Genomic DNA, 20,849 nt, shown 5'->3' with positions numbered 1-20,849 from the left:
AATATCAGTGATAAGACCTATACTACTATCACTCTCTCCAAGAAGAGATTGTGGAAAACCATATATCTGTGCTATCCTCTTTTGTTCTCTCTACCAAGGACGATGATTGTGATTTACCGTCTATGTACTGGATTCCTAAACTTCACAAGAATCCATACAAACAACGTTTCATAGCTGGATCTGCAAAATGTACCACCAAACCTCTTTCAAAACTTTTAACTTCTATACTCACAACTGTCCTTTCATCTTTGGCAACATGCCTCCGCTCCTGCGTATGGAGTGTTCATATCACAACTCATACATTATGCCAGAGCTTGCCGAAATTACACCGACTTTTTGTATCGCGCTAGAACTCTAACAAATAGGCTTCTGGAACAGGGTTATGTTGTTACAAGATTGAAGTCATCACTACAGAAGTTTTATGGTCGTCATCATGAACTCGTGGATCATTATGATGTATCCATCAGCACCATGAAAACTGATTTATTCAACGGGTCATAGTTTACCTTTCCTCGTTTGTCTACCCTGGACTTGACTTTTTATGAGCAACTTGGCGGGTGTTTCTAGAAAAGCAGAGGACGCTTACCCTACAGGTGCACCTGGTCCATGCTCCCAGTTTTATTGGAGTCAGAGTTGCTCATTTACTTTTGTTACTTTGTATGTATGATTTTAGTTACTTTATGTTCTTTGTTGTGTGTGTCTGTTTTCCATGTCTGGTCCTTGTCCCTGGATTACATTCTTTTGATTACCGCTATAACCTTGGTTCCCTTGATTACTCTTTCACAATGGTATGCAACTTTAAGATGTCATTTGTCCTGGGAATTCACAGTGAAACTTTGAAAATTACTTTTTTAACATGTAAAGTAATGGAAAATGTTAGAAGTGGTTAGTGAGACCAGAACATTATCACCAAAAATGAGTTACCCCCTTACTTAAAATGATAGTAAACTAGCTGAAACAACATTATCACCAAAAAGGAGTTACCCCCCCCTTACTTAAAAAAGATAGACGACAGTTTTAAAGGAGTTACCCCCCTCTCCCCCTTACTTAAAATGATAGAACTAGCTTCTTCATAATAGAAACACAACTTTCCTTATAAAAAACCTGCATCAAATTTGGAAAGCCATATGAGAAAATATTTATTTTAAAGTAATACTTTCTTGCATGTATGTTTCATATGCAAAATCTTCTTCATGACTATGATCAGCTATCAAGGCTATATATTCTATCTCTAGTTGGAAAGGTCCTTCTACACCATCTCCAAGTGTCAATCCAAAACTTCGCACTTTTTGTAACTCAAGTTTAGTTTGCTCATCCTGTACACGGCCTTTACTTGACAAGAAAAACTTAGAGAAAGGGATCTGCAATATAAATGTAATCAACATTGATAAGGTATAAGCTTTTAAACAAAAGGATCTTATGAGCCTGAATTGCTCACCTGGTTCATTCTATGCCTTTCAAGGGCAAATACCCGGTACTAAAAAAAATAGTCCTTCTATAATTTAAACTAGATGGAGACTTTTGTAGGCCTTGTCATATAAATCATTTTATCAATTGAAAGTTGTTTTCTTTCTATTATGGTTTGCAAGGTATTAGCTCAAAATAGGACAATAATGGAACTTTAAATAATGGTGAAAACTAGAGACTCTAGAGAGCCTGAATCACTCACCTGGTTAACCATTTGCTTATTTGAAAAAACTTGAGGAATGAGACAGGCTAAGTTAAAATCAACTAAAATTATTCATAGCGTTTTCATGACCTGAACCATAATTTTGATAAAGCCAACAATTTTTGAATTTTTTTCAAAAACCTGTCTTATGACCCCTAAGTTCCATTTTCAGTATAGGCAGCCATATCTATTCATGGATTAAAAATCACAACAGTCATTTTGAGCACTTTACACTAAAAAACTAATATGCTTATTTTCATTCAATGATCTTAAATGGTTTTAGAGAAGACTTTCAAAGTTGTACATGTGAAAAAAAAAAAAGAAACAACAAAAAAACTGTTTCAAAGGTTGTAACTCCTACATTAGTCAATGAATGGTTTTGAAAATTTCGACAAAGGTCCTTCTCATGATGCTTAACAATTTTACCCAGGCCATGGTTTTTGAGTTATTTGCCATCTGACCCCTATGTTCTATTTTTAGTAATGGCAGCCATGCTTTTTCATGAATCAACAATCCCATCTGTCAATTTGTGTGGGATACCCTAAGGAACATATATGTCAACTTTCATTGAATTCCGTGCAATGGAGTTTGAGAAGAAGATTTTCAAAGTTGCACATGTGAAAATACAAAAAAAAACTGTTTCAGGAGCTGTAACTTCTACATCAGTTGACCAATCGTTTTGAAAATTTTGGCATAGGTCTATCTCATGATACTGAACAATATTACCTATGCCAGAAATTTGCTAAAGGCAACAGTTTTTAAGTTATTTGCAAAAAACTGCCATCTGACCCCTATGTTCTATTTTCAGTAATAGCGGCCATGTTTTTTCATGGATCAAAAATCCCAACATTCATTTTGTGCAGAACACCCTAAGGAACAATCATGCCAAGTATAAAACCTGTCAGTCCAGTAGTTTCAGAGGAGAAGATTTTTCAAAATTTGTCCACAACAATGACAGATGCCAAGTGATGGCATAAGCTCACTTGGCCTTCGGCCAGGTGAGCTAAAAAGGGGGATGGAAAAATGTTCAAAACTCAAAAAACTATATTTTGGATTTTGCTGATAATTGAAATTAACCTGTATTTCATGATACTAAACAACTGTGCAAAGTTTTAAAAAAAATATTATTAAACTGTTATCAAGTTATCACCTGGAAGTCGCAGGGTCATAAAGACGGATGGACATGCAACTTTTTTTAAGGGTATTATATAATAATTTTTTTTTGTACCTAGTGTGGAGGAATATAACAAAAGGCTCCCAGGAGCCTGAATGGCTCACCTGCTTAAATGTTTGCCTTTCAAGGGCAATAACTTTAACAAGGAGTTGTCTGACAATTTGAAATAAGAATTTGGTAGTACTTATCATAAGGATCATTTCATCAATTGAAATTTACTTTTTATCTACCATAGTTTTGACCATATTGACTGAAAACTACTAAAAACATAATTTTTCACCTTTCAAAGGCAAAAACTCTAACAAGGAGTCATCTGACAACTTTGATCTCCACAAAAATTTTGTAGGCCTTATCATAAGGATCATTTCACCAATTGATTGTTTCTTTTTATCTCATAGTTTTCAAGATAATGGCTAATAACTGTAAAAACATCATTTTCACCTTTTGAGGGAAATAAATCTAACAAAGAGTCATCTAACAACTTTGACCCAATGCAGACTTTTGTAAGCCTTATAATGAGGATCATATAAACAATTGATAGAATTCAGCTTAACCTATCAATACTAGAGTTGTATTTGAAAAACATCAATTATGTGCAGAACATACTTAGGACCATTGACACCAAGTTTGGTTCTGATTGGTCTAGTAATTTCAAAGGAGAAGATTTTTGAAAGAAGTAACATTAAAAAAATAGGGAAAACATGTCGAAAAAGGGCAATAACTCCAACATGACTGAACAGATTAAAATGGAAATTTGACTACAGATAGATCTAATCATGCTGAACATAAATACTTAGGTCATAATTTGGCTAAACCTAACGGTTTTTGAGATATATGCAAAATCCATATATTCTATTTTAAGTAACACAGCCATGTTTTGGACAGATAAAAACTCCCTACATCAGTTCTATGCAGAACACCTAAAGGAACATTCATATCAAGTTTGGTTCTAATTGGTCAAGTAGTTTCAGAGGAGAAGGTTTTTGAAAGAAATAACATTAAAAATAGGAAAAAAAACATAAACAAGAGACTCCCAGGAGCCTGGATTGCTCACATGGTTGAATTTTGTCTTTCAAGGGCAATAAATTAAACAAGAAGCTGTCCACCAATTTTGACTCAAGAAAACTTTTACCCGGTCAGGATTGGGCTTAACCTAACTGTTTTGGAGATATATGCGAAAAACTATTGTCTGACCCCTATCTTCTATTTTTAGTAACAGCGGTCATGTTTTTCGACGGATCAAAATCCCCACAACAGTTCTATGCAGGATACCCCAAGGAACATTCATACAAAGTTTGGTTCCAATTGGTCAAGTAGTGTCAGAGGAGAAGATTTTTGAAAGAAATGTCATAAAAAAAATAGCAAAAAACATTGAAAAAGGGCAATAACTCCAACATGGCTTAATAGATTAAAATGAAAATTTGATTGCAGATAGATCTCATCATGCTGAACACTTTTATCCCAGTCAGAATTTGGCTAAACCTAACTGTTTTGGAGTTAATTTCTGTCTGACCCCTATGTTCCATTTTTTGATAACAGAGGCCTTGTTTTTTGACGGATCAAAAATTCCCACATCAGTTCTATGCAGGATATCCCAAGGAACATTCATACCAAGTTTGGTTCCAATTGGTCTAGTTATTTCAGAGGAAAAGAGTTTTGAAAAATTGTTAATGACGACAACGGACACCAAGTGATTGCAATATTTATCATGGCTTTGGCCAGGTGAGCTAAGGAAGGGAAGTAACTCTGACACAGCTGAACAGATTAAAACCAAAAATCGATATAACTCATGCTGAATACTTTCAGTCATGTCAGAATTTGGCTAAACCTAGCAGTTTTGGAGATATATGCAAAACACTTCTGTCTGACCCCAATGTTATATTTTTAGTAATAACGACCATGTTTTTCGACAGATCAAGAATCCCCACTTCAGTTCTATGCAAAATACCCTGATGAACATTCAAACCAAGTTTGGTTTGGTTTGGTCATGTTGTTTCAGAGGAGAAAATTTTTCAATAACTGTTAACGAGGATTACGACGGATGCCAAGTGATGGCAATAGCTCACATGGCCTATGGCCAGGTGAGCTAATGACTGCAAAAAATTTAATTTTTCACCTTCCAAAGGCAATAACTCTAACAAAGAGTTGCCCTATAACTTCAATACATTAGAAACCTTCGTAGGCCTTCTCATAAATATCATTTCATTAACCGAAATTTTTTTTTTTATCTTTTATGGTTTTCAAGATATACAAGATATATATTTTTAGCTCACCTGGCCATAGGCCATATGAGTTATTGCCATCACTTGGTGTCAATTGTTGTCTTCGTTAACAATTTCTTCAAACATCTTCTCTGAAACTATTGAATGGATTTGGATGAAACTTATTGTGATTGTTCCTTAGAGTGTCCTGCACAAAATTACCGTTTGGATTTTTTATTGAGAAAGAATTTTGCATATATCTCTTACCTCTCTCTCTATATATATATTAAAACTGTTTGGTTTAACCAAATTCTGAATGGGTAAAAGTTTTCATCATGATGAGATCTCTCTGTGGTCAAATTTTGGTGAAAATCTGTTCACTCATGTTGGAGCTATTGCCCTTTTTGTAAATTTTTTGCTGTTTTTGGTGTTATTACTTTAAAAATCTTCTCCACAGAAACTACTGTGAAGAATTCAATGAAAGTTAATATTACTGTTTTATAGGGTATCCTGCACAAATGACTGTTTGGATTTTTGATCGGTGAAAATACATGGCTGCCATTACTAAAAATAAAACATTGGGGTCAGACAGCAGTTTTTTGCATATATATCATCAAAACCATTAGGTTTAATCAAATTCTGACATTGGGTAAAAGTTTTCACTATGATGTGATCCATCTGTGGTCAAATTTTGGTGAAAATCTGTTCCCCATGTTGAAGTTATTGTCCTTTTGGACATTCTTTGCTGTTTTTGATGTTATTACTTAAAACAAGTGTTCCCATCAGAATCTACTGTACATAATTTAATGAAAGTTGGTATTACTGTTTTTTAGGGTATCCTGCTTGAAATGAATTTGTTTTGAAAATTCGTTTGGATTTTTGATTGGTGAAAAAACATAAAACGTTATTGAATTTAGCAAAATTCAGATGGAGAGTGATATTGTTCACCATCAGAAGATGCACCTTTGCCGAAATTTTCAAAATGATTTGTTGCCTTTTCAAGGATTTATGGCCCCTGAAACAGATTTTTTTGTCATTTTAATATGTGAAACTCTCTGAAATCAATTGCAACAAAATTTCATAAAAGTTAGTATAACTTATTTTAGGGTTTCCTCAAAAAACTCATCATTCAAAATTTTCATCAGTCAAAAAACATTGCCGTCGTTACTAAAAATAGAACATAGGGGTTCAAAATGCATTTTTGGCTATTTTTTCCTCAACTATAAGAGATTAATGAAAATGAAAGCTATCAATAAGATAAACATAATATTCTGAGTTGACTGGAAGTATTGTAATAAATATTTTAGGCGGCCATTTTACAACCATTTTCACCAGTTGCTCAGATTCCTTCTTGGGTAAACTAGGTGAGTTAAATTGAATGGTGGTGACAAAAGATCATGCTTGGCGGCCATTTTCCCAATAATTGTTATACTTGTTTTGATTTCAAAGATATTTGGTTTACATAGTAAACATAGTCTCCTGATATGAATGGGGATGATGAAAATGTTGTATAGCCATGATTTAACTTCATTTTATATTCTTTTTCAGCAAATGTATACTGGCTAATGCCCCCTCAGACTTGGTGGAATAATAGGGCACAGTAGGACCCTTGCCCAAATTTTTTCCTGAGGTTCTAAAAAACATCAAAGGCATTTCCAACATTTTACAGTGCCTTAGGTACTCTTTTGAACTTACAGCATTCATCAATATAGACTAGTTTTCAGCAATTTTTTGTCAAACATGGTAACAAAGCATAATACCTTTACTTACTTAATGATTGGGAATGGTTTGTCAGGTGAGTGATTCAGGCTCTTTAAGAGCCTCTTTGTTTGCCTTTCAAGGGCCATACTCTTCAACCAAACAAAGATTTTGTAGGCCTTATCAAAAAAAAAAAAAAAAACATTTGAAAGTTTTTATACAACGGCAAAAAATATGCAGTTGTATTATAGTATGGTGCTGTCTTCATCTGAAGACACTTGGTTTTTATGTGATAGCATGAATATCAGATGATTGATCTTTATAAAATTTAATAACAAGGTTCCATACCATAAAAGGAGGGTTAGTATTAATTTTTGAGGTTATAGCACCAACTGTTTTGGAATTAAGGGCTAAACAGGGGTAAAATACAAGCATTTCATAGAATTAAACTATCACTGCTAGACAAAATAATAACTGATATAACCATTCATGGTTGTTTATTGACTGATACAGATGCAATGTGTCTCAATCAATACTTTTTCTGCCTATGAGAAAACATTTTTTCTACTGCAACCTTAGAAAGTGTTGAGTCAGTCATTTTTTTGTTGATCTAAACAAATAATTTGTGTAGTATACAGAGGATCACTGTAATAATTTACCTTTGCTATTTGCCAGTATGGTCCACCTCTTGTATACAAAGGATAACTATACAGATCAAACCACTGAATATCGTATGCTGTGTCCATATGTATGTTAATGCTATAGTGTCGACCATCTCCACGGCATTTGATTATAACATGGGTAAACAGGCTCCAATCATATGGAATTTGTCTTACAAATGATTTCTGGAAATAAATCATATATAATATACATGTACACCATAGAACTTCCAAACACACAACAAAGAACATAAAGTAACTAAAATCATACATACAAAGTAACAAAAGCAAATGAGCAACTCGGACTCCACTAAAAACTGGGAGCATGGACCAGGTGCACCAGTAGGGTAAGGATCCTCTGCTTTTGTAGAAACACCCTCCAAATTGATCATAAAAAGTCAAGTCCAGGTAGACAAACGAGGAAAGGAAAACTATGACCCGTTGAATAAATCAGTTTTCATGGTGCAGATGGATACACCATAACAATCCACGAGTTCATGATGACCACCATAAAACTTCTGTAGTGATGACTTCAATCTTGTAGCAACATAACCCTGTTCCAGAAGCCTATTTGTTAGACTTCTAGTGTGATACAAAAAGTCTGCATAGTTTCGGCAAGCTCTGGCATAACGTACAAGTTGTGATATGAACACTCCATACGCAGGTGCTGAAGGGATGTTGCCACAGATGAAAGGAAAGTTGACAATTCTGAATGAAAAGTCATCATGTTTGTCGTAAAGTTTGGTCAATAGTTTTCCTTTACTATTGATTTCTAAGTGTAGGTCAAGATATGAGGCTGACTTCACAATGTCTGTAGTATCCTTTATCTCAAGTTCTTTTGTGTAGATGCGATGTATCAAATCCCCGAAATAAGGATTGTTTAAAGATAATACGTCATCTATATAGCAGAAATGGAGATTGAAAGATCTAGCCAAACGATATTCTTTCTTTCTGATCTGATCAGCTATAAAGTCAGCCTCATAAGAGTGAAGGAATAGGTCAGCAAGTATTTTTTTGAAAAACACGTCCACCACGCTGGACAATCATGTTGTCGATAAAAAATTCCAGGATTTTGTAAACATCTTCCTCTGTATATTTGGCAGATGATTGGGAAATATTTCTTACAAAGTATGAGGAATCTCTACCAAGAACTATATATTTGAGTCTAGGTGTACCATATTTTTTGGAAAAACAACTATGTATAATGTTTTAAAGTTGGGATTTTAACTGAGTATGGGGAATAGAAGTATACAGTGTTGAAAAATCATAGGTTTTAATGGTATTATATTCAGATAATAGTCTTGAACTGATTGTCTCCAAAAGATCTTTCGAATTTTTCAGGATCCACATTGAATTAATACCACTACGGGAGTAACAAGTGTTGTGGTACGACTGCAGACCCTCTTTGACAGTTGTGAGTATAGAAGTTAAAAGTTTTGAAAGAGGTTTGGTGGTACATTTGCAGATCCAGCTATGAAACATTGTTTGTATGGATTCTTGTGGAGTTTAGGAATCCAGTACATAGACGGTAAATCACAATCATCGTCCTTGGTAGAGAGACCAAAAGAGGATAGCACAGATTTATGGTTTTGCACAATCTCTTCTTTGGAGAGAGTGGTAGCAGTATAGGTCTTATCACTGCTATTATTTCCTATGTCTACCTCTGATAATAAACATTGGATGTAAAACGTTTTGCAGACAAAAATAATGTTGTTTTGGGTTTTGCCTGTTGGTACGACAACATATTTGTCATGTATAGTAGACAATGTTTTTGCTACATCAGGGTCTTTGAAAACTCTTGGCACTCACTGACCTACTTAAAACTTTCATTCGTTTCAAAATTAAAGACCTCACAGCCTTTAACCACTCTGACAGAGAATCAACGTCTTGTCTTCTTGTTCTCGTTTTATCCATTTTCTTCGGCAGCATCCATAAGAACTTTAAAGTTATGATTCCAATTTATGGAGCATGGTTCACTGTACTTGGGACCTTTAGAAAGGATATTACGCAGAGATTTGTTTTCGATAATGCTTAAATCTCCCGTAACGACGTGACCAGAAGGACCATATTTGAATGGAGAGTTTTGCAAGAACAGTCAGGTGGTTTAGCCTTGAAGTCCTCAATCTCGAGGTTCTGCAATAGCCTTTTATGATTGAAAATTTTGGATGCAATGGGTGAAGTATAGGAATATGAAATAATTGGTATGGATTTGTCTTTGATATATGGGGGAATTTTGTTGTTAATGTTTTTTTGATGGAGGATGTTAGCCAAATTAATTGCATCTATACCTTTGTTGACAAACGGTAGTGGAAGAAATGATTGTTTTCTTCATCTTGACTTTTCACACAAACTGGTTTAAAGAGTCTGTGGAAACCAATATCCAAAATGATGGCAATAAATCTGTATAATGATGAGGTGGGGTCAGAAACAGGAGTGTCAAGACTTGTTTTGTAAAGGGAGTGTAGTAGAGTGAGAGGTATAGAATAAAGTTTGGTCCTAATGTGATGACGTCCAAGAGGATTTTGTATGAAAGGAAGGAGACCATCTATGGAGACATCATGTAACTTAGGTGATGTATAGGGGCGATGGCCATGACTCCTTTTCCGTCTTGGATTTTTGTCAAAATTCATCACATTGCCCTACTATTTCCCCATACTAACATAACTTTTGAAGAAATGGAGTCTAGGCTGATCTTTGTGTGTTTCATATCACTTGTTGTGTTTATCCCTGGATTATATTATTACCCTTTGAATCCCTAGATTTCCCTGTTACAACACCATCTGATGCAATAACAAACACAAGTCTAATACCTTTGTATTATACTGTTGGAATACCATAACATAACATTACTCCCGATCATATACTAATATAACTATTATAAATATTCAAACAGCAAAAAATATAGGATGTAAATGCTTACCAACGTAACAGAACATTAGGTAGAGTAATGTTATACACTGATATAACCCTATTCTTAAGAAGCAGTTTAGCTAGAGGCTCTCAGGAGCCTGAATCACTCACTTGGTTCAACTTTAGACCTTCGAGATCATTAACTCTTACAAGGTGTGCTAATAACAGAAATAAAGAGCTCCGAGCAGCACAGTATGATACTACTGCAGTGGTCAAGCCAAGAACAGTTGGGGCACGTGTGGGCAAAATATAAGTTTTTGACACACTTAAACATAGGGCTTACAGTTCATTATGGATACAACTGGTTTGGCCACAATATAGCACAAAATTTGAAAATTAATTAAACACTTTCAAAATCGGACCAAAATCTGATTGAAAAATGCTGGCATGGATTTTCATTAAGGAATCCAATAATAATTTTTGAATTCAGACCAAAAATTAAAAAGTTGATTTTTTAGGGTATGGCCCCTTTGACACCTTATAACTGGAAAACCGTAAGAGATATCTGAAATCTGATTGAAAAACAGAGGCTTTTCAAGAGCTTGATTTGCTTCACCAGGCAAAACATGCCCTACTAACTAAGAAAGTAAAGGTATTATGCTTTGTTACCATGTTTGACAAACAACAGGCTCCCAGAAGCCTAAATCACTCACCATGTTAATGTATTTCAAGGGCAATAAATTTAACAAGATGTTGTCCAACAAGTTTGACTCAAGAAGACTTTGGAGGGACTTATCATACGGATCATTTCAGCAATTGAAAGTTTCTTTTGATCTATCATAGTTTTTGTGATATTGGATGAAAACTGTAAAACAAGAAAAGACATGATTTTAGACGGATCAAAAATCCCCACACCAGTTCTTTGCAGAATACCCCAAGGTTCATTCATACCAAGTTTGAATCTAATTAGTTTAGCAGGGTAGTGTCAGAGAAGATTATTGATGGAAATAACATTAAAAATAGCATAAAAAAATTGAAAAAAGGCAATAACTCCAACATGGCTTAATGGATTAAAACGAAAATTTGACAACAGATAAATCTCATTATGCAGAACACTTTTACTTGTGTCAGAATTTGGCTAGATCTAAAGGTTTCAAAGATATATGCGTAAAACTACTTTCTGGCCCCCTATTTTCAGTAACTGCGGCTATGTTATTTGACTAATCATAAATCCCATATCATTCTATGCAGGATACTCCAAGGAACATTCATACTAAGTTTGGTTTCAATTGGTCAAATAGTGTCAGAGGAGAAGATTTTTGAAAGAAATAACATTAAAAATAGGAAAAAATCTTGAAAAAGGGCACTAGCTCCAACATGGCTTAAAAGATTTTAATGAAAATTTCACCACAGATATATCTCATCATGCTAAATACTTTTACCCTGTCAGAATTTGGCTAAATCTAACAATTTAGGAGATATATGCGAAAAACTACTGTCTGACCCCTATGTTCTATTTTCAGTAACAGTGGCCATATTTTTTGATGGATCGAAAATCCCCACATCAGCTCTATGCAGGATACCTAAAGAAACATTCATACCAAGTTCAGTTCCAAGTGGTCTGGTAGCATCAGAAGGTTATTGATGGAAATAACATTGAAAATAACAAAAAATGTTGAAAAATGGCAATAACTCCAACATGGCTTAAACCGTTTAAAACGAAAATTTGACCAGAGATAGATCTCATCATGCTGAACACTTTTATCCTGTCAGAATTTGGTTAAACGTAATGGTTTTTGAGATATATGCGAAAAACTACTGTCTGACCCCTATGTTCTATTTTTAGTAACAGTGGCCAATTTTTTTTCGAAAGATCATAAATCCCCATAACAGTCTATGCAGAGCATTCATACCAAGTTTAGTTCCAATTGATCAAGTAGTGTCCGAGGAGAAGAGTTTTGAAAAATTTTTGACAACAGACTCAAAGTGATGGCAATAACTGACATGGCCTTCTGCTATGTGAGCTAAAAAGAGACTTTCTATCTACTGGTATTATGGTTTTCAAGATATTAACTGGAAACTACAAAATCATCAATTAAGGCATTTCAAGGGCAATAAGTATAAGGATTTATCTATTACTTTTACTCAGAGGAGATTTTTCGTATTTAAAGCCCAAAGCTGAAAAAGAAAAAAATCACTTTTATTAAAATTAAAAAACTCCAATGAATAGGAAAAAGAACGGATATGGTGAAACGTAACAAATGCACCAGTCTATAACCTAAATACAAAATAGTAAATTCTTTCGAAAATCACCAAAAAAAAAAAGGTCTTCAGCAAGTGTATACACCACTTTAAGTAAGCTCTGAAATGCCCTGACAACAAATGTATTTAAATCCATGTCAGAACAATGACAATTCTTCAAAATCATACTAAAAAGTAAGACTTTTAGAGGGATGGTTTCATCAATAAAAATGTCTTCCTATCTACAATGGTGAAAACTGCATGTTTTACAATCAATCATCATAACTATTGACAGTAATTAAAATTATCTTAGACTTTTAAAGGAAAGTTGAAAACACCAAAGACAAACAATGACAGATGCCAAGTGATAAATTCTTATTGGTCCTTTTCTCTTAAATTGTTAATGTCCAGAGAGCACAAACATGCTTGTTTTTTTTTCCAAAATCCAAAAAAGTTAGTGTACTAATGTACAGACCCTTGAAGTATTACTTCTTAATTTTTTTTCATCTGGAAAACAAATGTCTATTGATAGCAATGACAAAAAGTCCATTTCCAAACTTTTTAAGACCCAAATATTTTTTTGCTGTATAAAATTATTTGTACAACGAAATTTGTTTCACTGTCTTATCACATCTCTTTGCTATTGTGTTGTCACTTATCTAGTTATTCAGGGACTCCATTCTATATCAAGTTTTGCTTCCTAAAATTAAACATACCATTTTTAAAGGTGACCTCAAATTTACATATCCTGTATTTTTGATGATACCATCGTTAGGGAGTTTTTGACTTAAATATCCCTGGAATAAAGCATTATTGTTTTTACTGAGGACAAGCTCTGCTTTACTGAATCCCTCCAGATTGTCTCTGTCTGCAGTCACTACCCATGGCTCTATACTCTCAGCACCATGAAATTTCCAAAAATATTCGTAGTCATTATGTCTAGCTGAAACCATTCTATCACATCTCCAGGCATCTTTTACTTCTTCACCAAAAAGTTTCACATCTTTCTTAAGAATTTGCATACCATGCTTAATTTTGTCTTTCAGCTGTTGTTCATTTTTATGCATATAACCACCTCTTCTGTCCACTTCAAATATGTGATTAATCAAATTAACAGATGGATTGAAACAACGTGGACATATCCTTGCAGTATTTTTGATAAGTACTGTTACAGACATATCTGTTCACTGAAATTTAAATAAATGTTTGTTTATATGTTAAATATGTGGTAATTTTCCATATTTTCAAAACATATGGAAACATGTTTATGACCGTTAAAGAAATATATGACATGTATTTGTTTTTGTATGTGCATATAACACATGAAAAAATCATTTTATAAAAATCATACAAGAATCAACTCTTTTCATATGAATAAAACCTCATAGAAAGAATAATCAAGGGAACCAAGGTAATTGTGGTAATAAAAAAATGTAATCCTGGGACAAAGACCCGACATGGAAAACAGACATACACAACAAAGAACATGAAGTAACTAAATTCATACATACAAAGTAACAAAAGCAAATGAGCAACTCGGACTCCACTAAAAACTGGGAGCATGGACCAGGTGCACTGGTAGGGTAAGTGTTCTCTGCTTAACTATGACACGTTGAATAAATCAGTTTTCATGAAACAGATGAATACACCATAATGATCCAAGAGTTCATGATGACGACCATAAAACTTCTGTAGTGATGACTTCAATCTTGTAGCAAAATAACCCTGTTCCAGAAGCCTATTTGTTAGAGTTCTAGCACAATACAAAAAGTCTGTGTAGTTTCGGCAAGCTCTGGAATAATGTATTGTGATATGAATACTCCATATGCAGGTGCTGAAGGAATGTTGCCACAGATTAAAGGAAAGTTGACAATTCTGAATGAAGTCATCACATTTATCATAAAGTTTGGTCAATAGTTTTCCCTTACTATTGATTTCTAAGCGTAGGTTAAGATATGAGGCTGACTTCACAGTTTCTTTAGTATCCTTTATCTCAAGTTCTTTGGGGTAGAAGCAATGTATCAAATCCCTGAAATTAGGATTGGTTAAAGATAATACGTCAGCTATAGAGCGGAAACTGAGATTAATGGATCTAGCTAAACGATATTCTTTCTTTCAGATCAGATCATCTATAAAATCAGCCTCATAAGAGTGAAGAAATAGGTCAGCAAGTAGAGGAGTACAATTTGTTCTCATTGGAATGCTGACCTTTTGTTGAAAACTGTGTCTACCATACTGGACAAATATGTTGTTGATTAAAAATTCCAGGATTTTGTAAACATCTTCCTCTGTATATTTGGAAGATGATTTGGAATTATTTCTTACAAAGTATTAGGAATAATATAACCATATGGTCTTATATTTACATTTTTACCATGAAATAATTTTTAGTCCCACATTTAAATGTATGATTTTCATTTGCATTTCCATATTGGTCCTAAACATACAAAAAAAAACATATGATAAACATATGCATTTCAGGTGCTAAATATTTGTATGTCACCATTGCAGTTGTACATATTCAGCCAATCTAATATTAGAAAATGGGCCTCTAACTCTATAAGTAAACTAGATACATTTGCATATATATATTATAAATTGTTACTGCCATTAGAAGTCAGCAATATGAGAATCGACAAAATGGACTTGACAACAGACATATTTACACTTGTGGATGGCATTGATGAAAATAATATGTTACCCTCTTGTTAAGATTACTCACTTCACAAAGTAACAATACAAAAAGGAGCAAAAAGTGTGAATTCATGTACATGTATGTGGGAATCAGCAATGTGAGTTTGGGCAATCCACACTTAAAATATTTTGTCTTACTTTTACATAAAATATCCAGTATTCTAGGATTCCACTTTCCCGTCACCCGGGGTTAAGGGTCAGTGTTCTAGAATTCCACTTTCCTGTCACCCGGGGTTAAGGGACAGTGTTCTAGGATTCCACTTTCCTGTCACCCGGGGTAAAGGGCCAGTGTTCTAGGATTCCACTTTCCTGTCACCCGGGGTTAAGGGACAGTGTTCTAGGATTGCACTTTCCTGTCACCTCAATTAAATATTTGTACTTGTATTTAAAAAAAACATAAAATCATATTTTCAAAAACATAAGTCATACAGGTTTTCTATTTCCTGTTTACATTCAAATCAAGGATTTTTATAGTCTACTATAAATAAATCAATTAATTAAATAGACCAAGTGTTCTGGGTACATGTAAACTGCAGAACAAAAAAAAATGAAATAAGCTGAAATGAAACAAAATAGACTGAAACGAAATGGACTTAAATGAAATGTAAAGAAATGGACTGGAATGAAACAAAATGAAATCATTTATGTAATAAGTGATGGAAATAACAAGGCAGTATTAACTATTTCAGACTCCACTTATAAAAGATCATTTTAATGTTGCACGACAGATCTATCCAGCAGATATCTTTTCTTCCTTTTTTTAGTGCATGACAATTGTATTGAATAATAGTTGGAAAATTACAAAACAGGTATGTTACATGTATCAAAATAAAGAAACTAACCTCATATTTATAGCTAAATATAGATTGGTGATAGTTTTGATGTTCTGATTCACAGTTTCAGGGAAGATTTTTTTCAAACTTATCAGACGATCTGAACAGCAGGTGACAGGGGGCAACATAAGCCATGTAAAAGCATTATATTACATAGACCTCTGGACCTTGTATTGATTTATGATTTAGAAGTTCTCAATGTATTCGTCTGGAATGAACGCTTTGCATCTAGTAGGTTCAAACTTTGGTTCATATTGTTTTGAATTTTATATTTTTCTGAACAGAATGTATATTTGGTACGTATCCTACTAAATACTTACCTCCCCTCTTCTTCAGTTATCTATGACTGGACTAAAGGAGAGATTCACCCTAGGATTTCTATCATAATGCTTTAATGTTGTTTTTTTTTAATAGCACCACCCTCGTTAATCATTTGAAATTAAACATTCAGAGGGAAGCATCACCATATCCATGTAACTTGTGCTACATGCATTCATTGATAAAGTTTTGATTATTCAATTCAGAAACAAGGAATAATAAAATTTTGCTACACAATTATTTTCAAACTTAAATCTGTAAATGACAAAAGAGATCTGCCTGCTGACCTACCTGGTAGTTGCCTGTCACTTTGATTTTTTAATCTAAAAAAATAATTTACTATTTTATTGGCTATCAACAAATATTACCTCTAATTGAGTCTAATCACTGAATGTGCATACATTAATGTTGGTTATGTTCTGGGTTGATGTTGCAAGGATTTCAATACTCAGTTAACTTAATACTTTTTCAATATCTTGTGAAATCAAGGTAAACAAGGGTGATCCAGGATTTTTCAGGTTGGAGGTGTTAAAAGAACTATGCTGAGCAAAGTTTTCATACAAAAAAAATTGGGTGAAAGGCGTACATCTGGCATGCCTTTAGATTAGCATCTGGTTAATGTATGAACTTTGGACCACATCCTCTAGGTTTCTAACTTCTTTAGAATATTTTTCATATTCAATCCTAAACTTTGATAAGTTTCCATGGATTTTCTATTGGAAATGATCAAGTTAAAGATTAAACATGAAAAATTTGGGTTAATATTGGCACTTCATGTACCAAGTATTTGAAAGCCAAAATAAGTGGCTCCCAGAAGCCTGAATCACTCAATTTGTTGAATTTTGCCTTTCAAGGGCAATAAATTTAATAAGAAATTGTCCAACAATTTTGACTCAAGAAGACTTTAGGAGGATTTATCATAAGGATCATTTCATTAATTGAAAATTTCTTTCTATCATAGTTTTCAAGATATTGGCTGAAAACTAAAAAAAAACATCATTTTTCCCCTTTCAAGGGAAATAACTCTTACAAGGAGTGGTCTGACATCTTTTATCCTTAGAGACTTTAGTAGGCCTTATAATAGGGATCATTTCAGCAAGTAAAAGAATTTGGCTAGACTTAACAATTTAGGAGATAAATGTGAAAAACTACTGTCTGACCCCTATGTTCTATTTTTAATAACAGTGGCCATGTTTTTCAACATATCAAAAAACCCCACCTCAGTTCTATGCAGGATACCCCAAAATACATTCATACCAAGTTTGGTTCCAATTGGTCAAGTAGCATCAGAGGAGAAAACTTTTGAAAGAAATAACATTAAAAATAGCATAAAACATGTCAAAAAAGGGCAATAACTCCAATGTGGTTAAAGGATTCAAATGAAAATTTGACCACAGATAGATCTCATCATGCTGAACACTTTTTACCACTGATAGAATTTGGTTAAACCTAATAGTTTTGGAGATAAATGCGAAAAACTACTGTTCGACCTCTACGTTCTCTTTTTTGTAACAGCGGCCATATTTTTCAACAAATCAAAAATCCCCACATCAGTTCTATGCAAGATACCCTAAGAAAAATTCATACCAAGTTTGATTCCAATTGGTTAAATAGTGTCAGAGGAGAAGAGTTTTGAATAGTTAACGACGGACGATGACGGAGAGGACAGACAACGAAGGACGCCAAGAGATTGGCAATAGCTCACATAGCCTTCAAAATAGAGCACATTATTTTTTAAAAAAATTATTCGATTCTTTCACCACTGATTTTACAATAATTATTATGATGCACTTAATTGATTAACCTCTTTCCTTATTTCTGTGCATTTTTGCCCTTTATATTACTTTCGTTTTGGTTCATTTGGTTGCAGTCCATTTCACTTCAATTTGGTTCATTTTTCAGTTCATTACATTTTGGTTTTTTTTTTTTTCACAGTTTTTGTAAATAATTAAGTTTTATTTAGAGTGGGTATGAAATTCATGATAATAAACATAAGCTCTTTCGAGCTTTTAACCTACATACAGGTACAAAACAATTAATAATGTACGAAAATGTACTTGTCTGTCAGTCAGAGAAGCAAATATTCTTGATCTAATCATGTTTGCTGAGGCATTTTTTAGCTGCTAATATTGATAGCGACTTCTTGCATTAGTAATTTCAGTACTTAATATTAGCATATGATTTGCATAAATATGTAGTTACGCCATGTAAAGCTGCAGATCCTTGCCGTGTTTACTGCTATCATAGTTCTAGCTTCATACGAGATAAAAATGTACCTCTTAAATATCATACACATATGTTCTACTAGTGTTTCTTGCTTGTACCTGAACAGGAAGTTTACTGTTGAAATGATCTGTTAGCTTTGAACATTAAGCAGTTTTAGATTCAGGCACTGAGACTCATTACAAGACTATATAGGTTATATACATTAGTCCTGATATTTATGAACATTCATTGCCAGCCGCTAAATCTAGTTCTTAAACTGGTTCCCATATCAATATCATAAGCAACCCAAAGATCGCTACAACATACCTTTTTCAAAACATATCATACAAATGTCTATGTGTGATTTTTGCTTGTATTAGAATGGGAAGTTTACATTAAAAGATTAAATGATTGGTTAGCATAGAATTTATGTAATATACTACCCAGTTTCTGATTCAAACAAAGGCGTTCGTTACGATTGCCTAAATAAAAGTCATATATATATTATCAGGGCACCAATATCTATATATAGTCATTGCCAGTTGTTTAATCTTGTTCCGAATGATTGAAAACATTTAGGTAATAATGATTACAAAGGAGTATGCAGTAATATCAAGGGAACCAAGATTTTAGAGGAAGTCACTCGATTTTAGAGCATATTGCATTTGTACCATATCAGATATTGAAAGTAAGCCAAAATCAGTGACAGTATTTGACAATTACTGACTTTGAAGACAATCAGTTATTTATAGTTTGTATGTCATGTTGCTTTAAGTTTATGTGTATGTCTTGTGCTTTATTTATGTCAATTTTAAAAACTCTACAGAGCTTATGTTTATTGTTTATCAACAAAATATTTGTCCAATGTGGTGGACACATTTTTCAACAAATGGTTGGCATTCCAATGGGAACAAATTGTGCTCCTCTACATGCTGACCTTTTCCTTCACTCTTATGAGGTTTAGTTAGATCCTTTAATCTCAGTTTCCACTATACAGATGACTTATTATCTTATTTTGGGGATTTGATACATCGCATCTACCCCAAAGAACTTGAGATAAAGGATACTACAGACACCGTGAAGTCAGCCTCATATCTTAATCTACACTTAGAAATCGACAGTAAAGGAAAACTATTGACCAAACGTTACGACAAACGTGATGACTTTGCATTCAGAATTGTCAACTTTCATTTCATCTGTGGCAACATCCCTTCAGCACCTGCGTATGGAGTGTTCATATCACAACTAATATGTTATGCCAGGGCCTGCCGAAACTACGCAGACTTTTTGTTTTGTGCTAGAATTCTAACAAATAGGCTTCTGGCACAGGGTTATGTTGCTACAAGATTGAAGTCGTCACTACAGAAGTTTTATGGTCATCATCATGAACTCATGAATTGCATTATGAAAACTGATTTATTCAACATATCGACTATCCCGGACTTGACTTTTTATCAGCAACTCAGTGGGTGTTTCTAGAAAAGCAGAGGATGCTTACCCTACTGGTGCACCTGGTCCATGCTCCCAGTTTCTAGTGGAGTCCGAGTTGCTCATTTGCTTTTGTTACTTTGTATGTATGATTTTAGTTACTTTATGTTCTTTGTTATGTGTGTCTGTTTTCCATGTCTGGTCTTTGACTTAAAACTTTGGTTCCCTTGATTACTCTTTAAATAAAGTTTACTTGACTTGAGTCTTTGATTTATTTCAATTTGACATTTACGAAGCAAATAAAAATGTAGTCTCCCAAGACGGCATTTTTTTGGGACTGTTAAAGACAGTCAGAAGACTGATAAAGAATTACGTGCGTCATTGCTATTACAAACAGTGATGCCCATATATTACAACTGAACTTCACAATCACCTCAACCTGAATCTCTGTTAAATAATTTCGTGTTTGATGTCGTAATCTAACCGGAGAAAACCAGAGTTGTAGTTAATTTCCGGTTACCTAGTCCAAGTTACACTCCCCGTTTCATCTAAGTTTCCTTCTTCTTAGCTCCTTTTGTGGTTGTTGCAGAAATGTTTCCATCTGCACGATGTCTTGCCGAGAAAGATGCTAGAACTAAAGAGGACAACAAGGGTAATTAACAATACTGTAAAAATAATCCTGAAAATTTTGCTGAAATATGCCTCTTTTAACCCATTGGGCGGGAGTCGGTATTACGGGTATCCCGAGCCCGAGCTCAACTTCTCCGAGCTGAAAATGATTATTGTCGATATCTTCTTTAAAATGAGGTGAATTTCTTAGAAATTGTATAGAAATGTCTATGAGTATGATATAAATGTATTAAAATATTCAATTTAATG

The 20,849-nt window shown here is 33.9% G+C and overlaps 2 protein-coding genes across 8 annotated transcripts in view; one reads left to right on the top strand and one right to left on the bottom strand.

Annotated features, from left to right (window-relative positions):
* Positions 1 to 1,126: 1,126 nt before the first annotated feature.
* LOC148623304 (complex I intermediate-associated protein 30, mitochondrial-like) lies at positions 1,127 to 20,612 on the bottom strand. 7 transcript variants are annotated; one of them, XM_088565074.1, is made up of 5 exons: positions 20,404 to 20,537; positions 13,209 to 13,679; positions 7,402 to 7,587; positions 6,815 to 6,921; positions 1,127 to 1,361 (listed from the first exon to the last, which is right to left on the bottom strand). In XM_088565074.1, exons 2-5 carry the CDS (start codon positions 13,668 to 13,670, stop codon positions 1,268 to 1,270), a joined length of 849 nt encoding a protein of 282 aa, XP_088421200.1. In that variant the 5' UTR covers positions 13,671 to 13,679; positions 20,404 to 20,537; the 3' UTR covers positions 1,127 to 1,267. The 7 variants fall into 7 exon arrangements, with proteins under 7 accessions (XP_088421200.1, XP_088421194.1, XP_088421198.1 ...); XM_088565068.1 differs by lacking the exon at positions 6,815 to 6,921 and adding an exon at positions 16,629 to 16,660 and having other exon boundaries at positions 20,404 to 20,500; XM_088565072.1 differs by lacking the exon at positions 6,815 to 6,921 and having other exon boundaries at positions 20,491 to 20,612.
* The window catches only part of LOC148623303 (nuclear exosome regulator NRDE2-like), a 34,090-nt gene continuing 33,728 nt past the window's right edge, over positions 20,488 to 20,849 (top strand). The window contains exon 1 of the mRNA XM_088565064.1: positions 20,488 to 20,622. Within this exon, the coding sequence (XP_088421190.1) occupies positions 20,562 to 20,622 (61 nt within the window). The 5' untranslated portion in view covers positions 20,488 to 20,561. The remainder of the gene's footprint in view (positions 20,623 to 20,849) is intronic.

This window comes from Perna viridis, chromosome 2, assembly GCF_037379345.1.
Source record: "Perna viridis isolate PV_CMFRI_1.1 ecotype Kerala chromosome 2, ASM3737934v1, whole genome shotgun sequence".
In the NCBI taxonomy this organism is placed as follows: domain Eukaryota; kingdom Metazoa; phylum Mollusca; class Bivalvia; order Mytilida; family Mytilidae; genus Perna; species Perna viridis.
The sequence above is the reverse complement of the archived record's forward strand: the minus strand, read 5'-3'. Positions and strand labels throughout refer to the sequence as shown.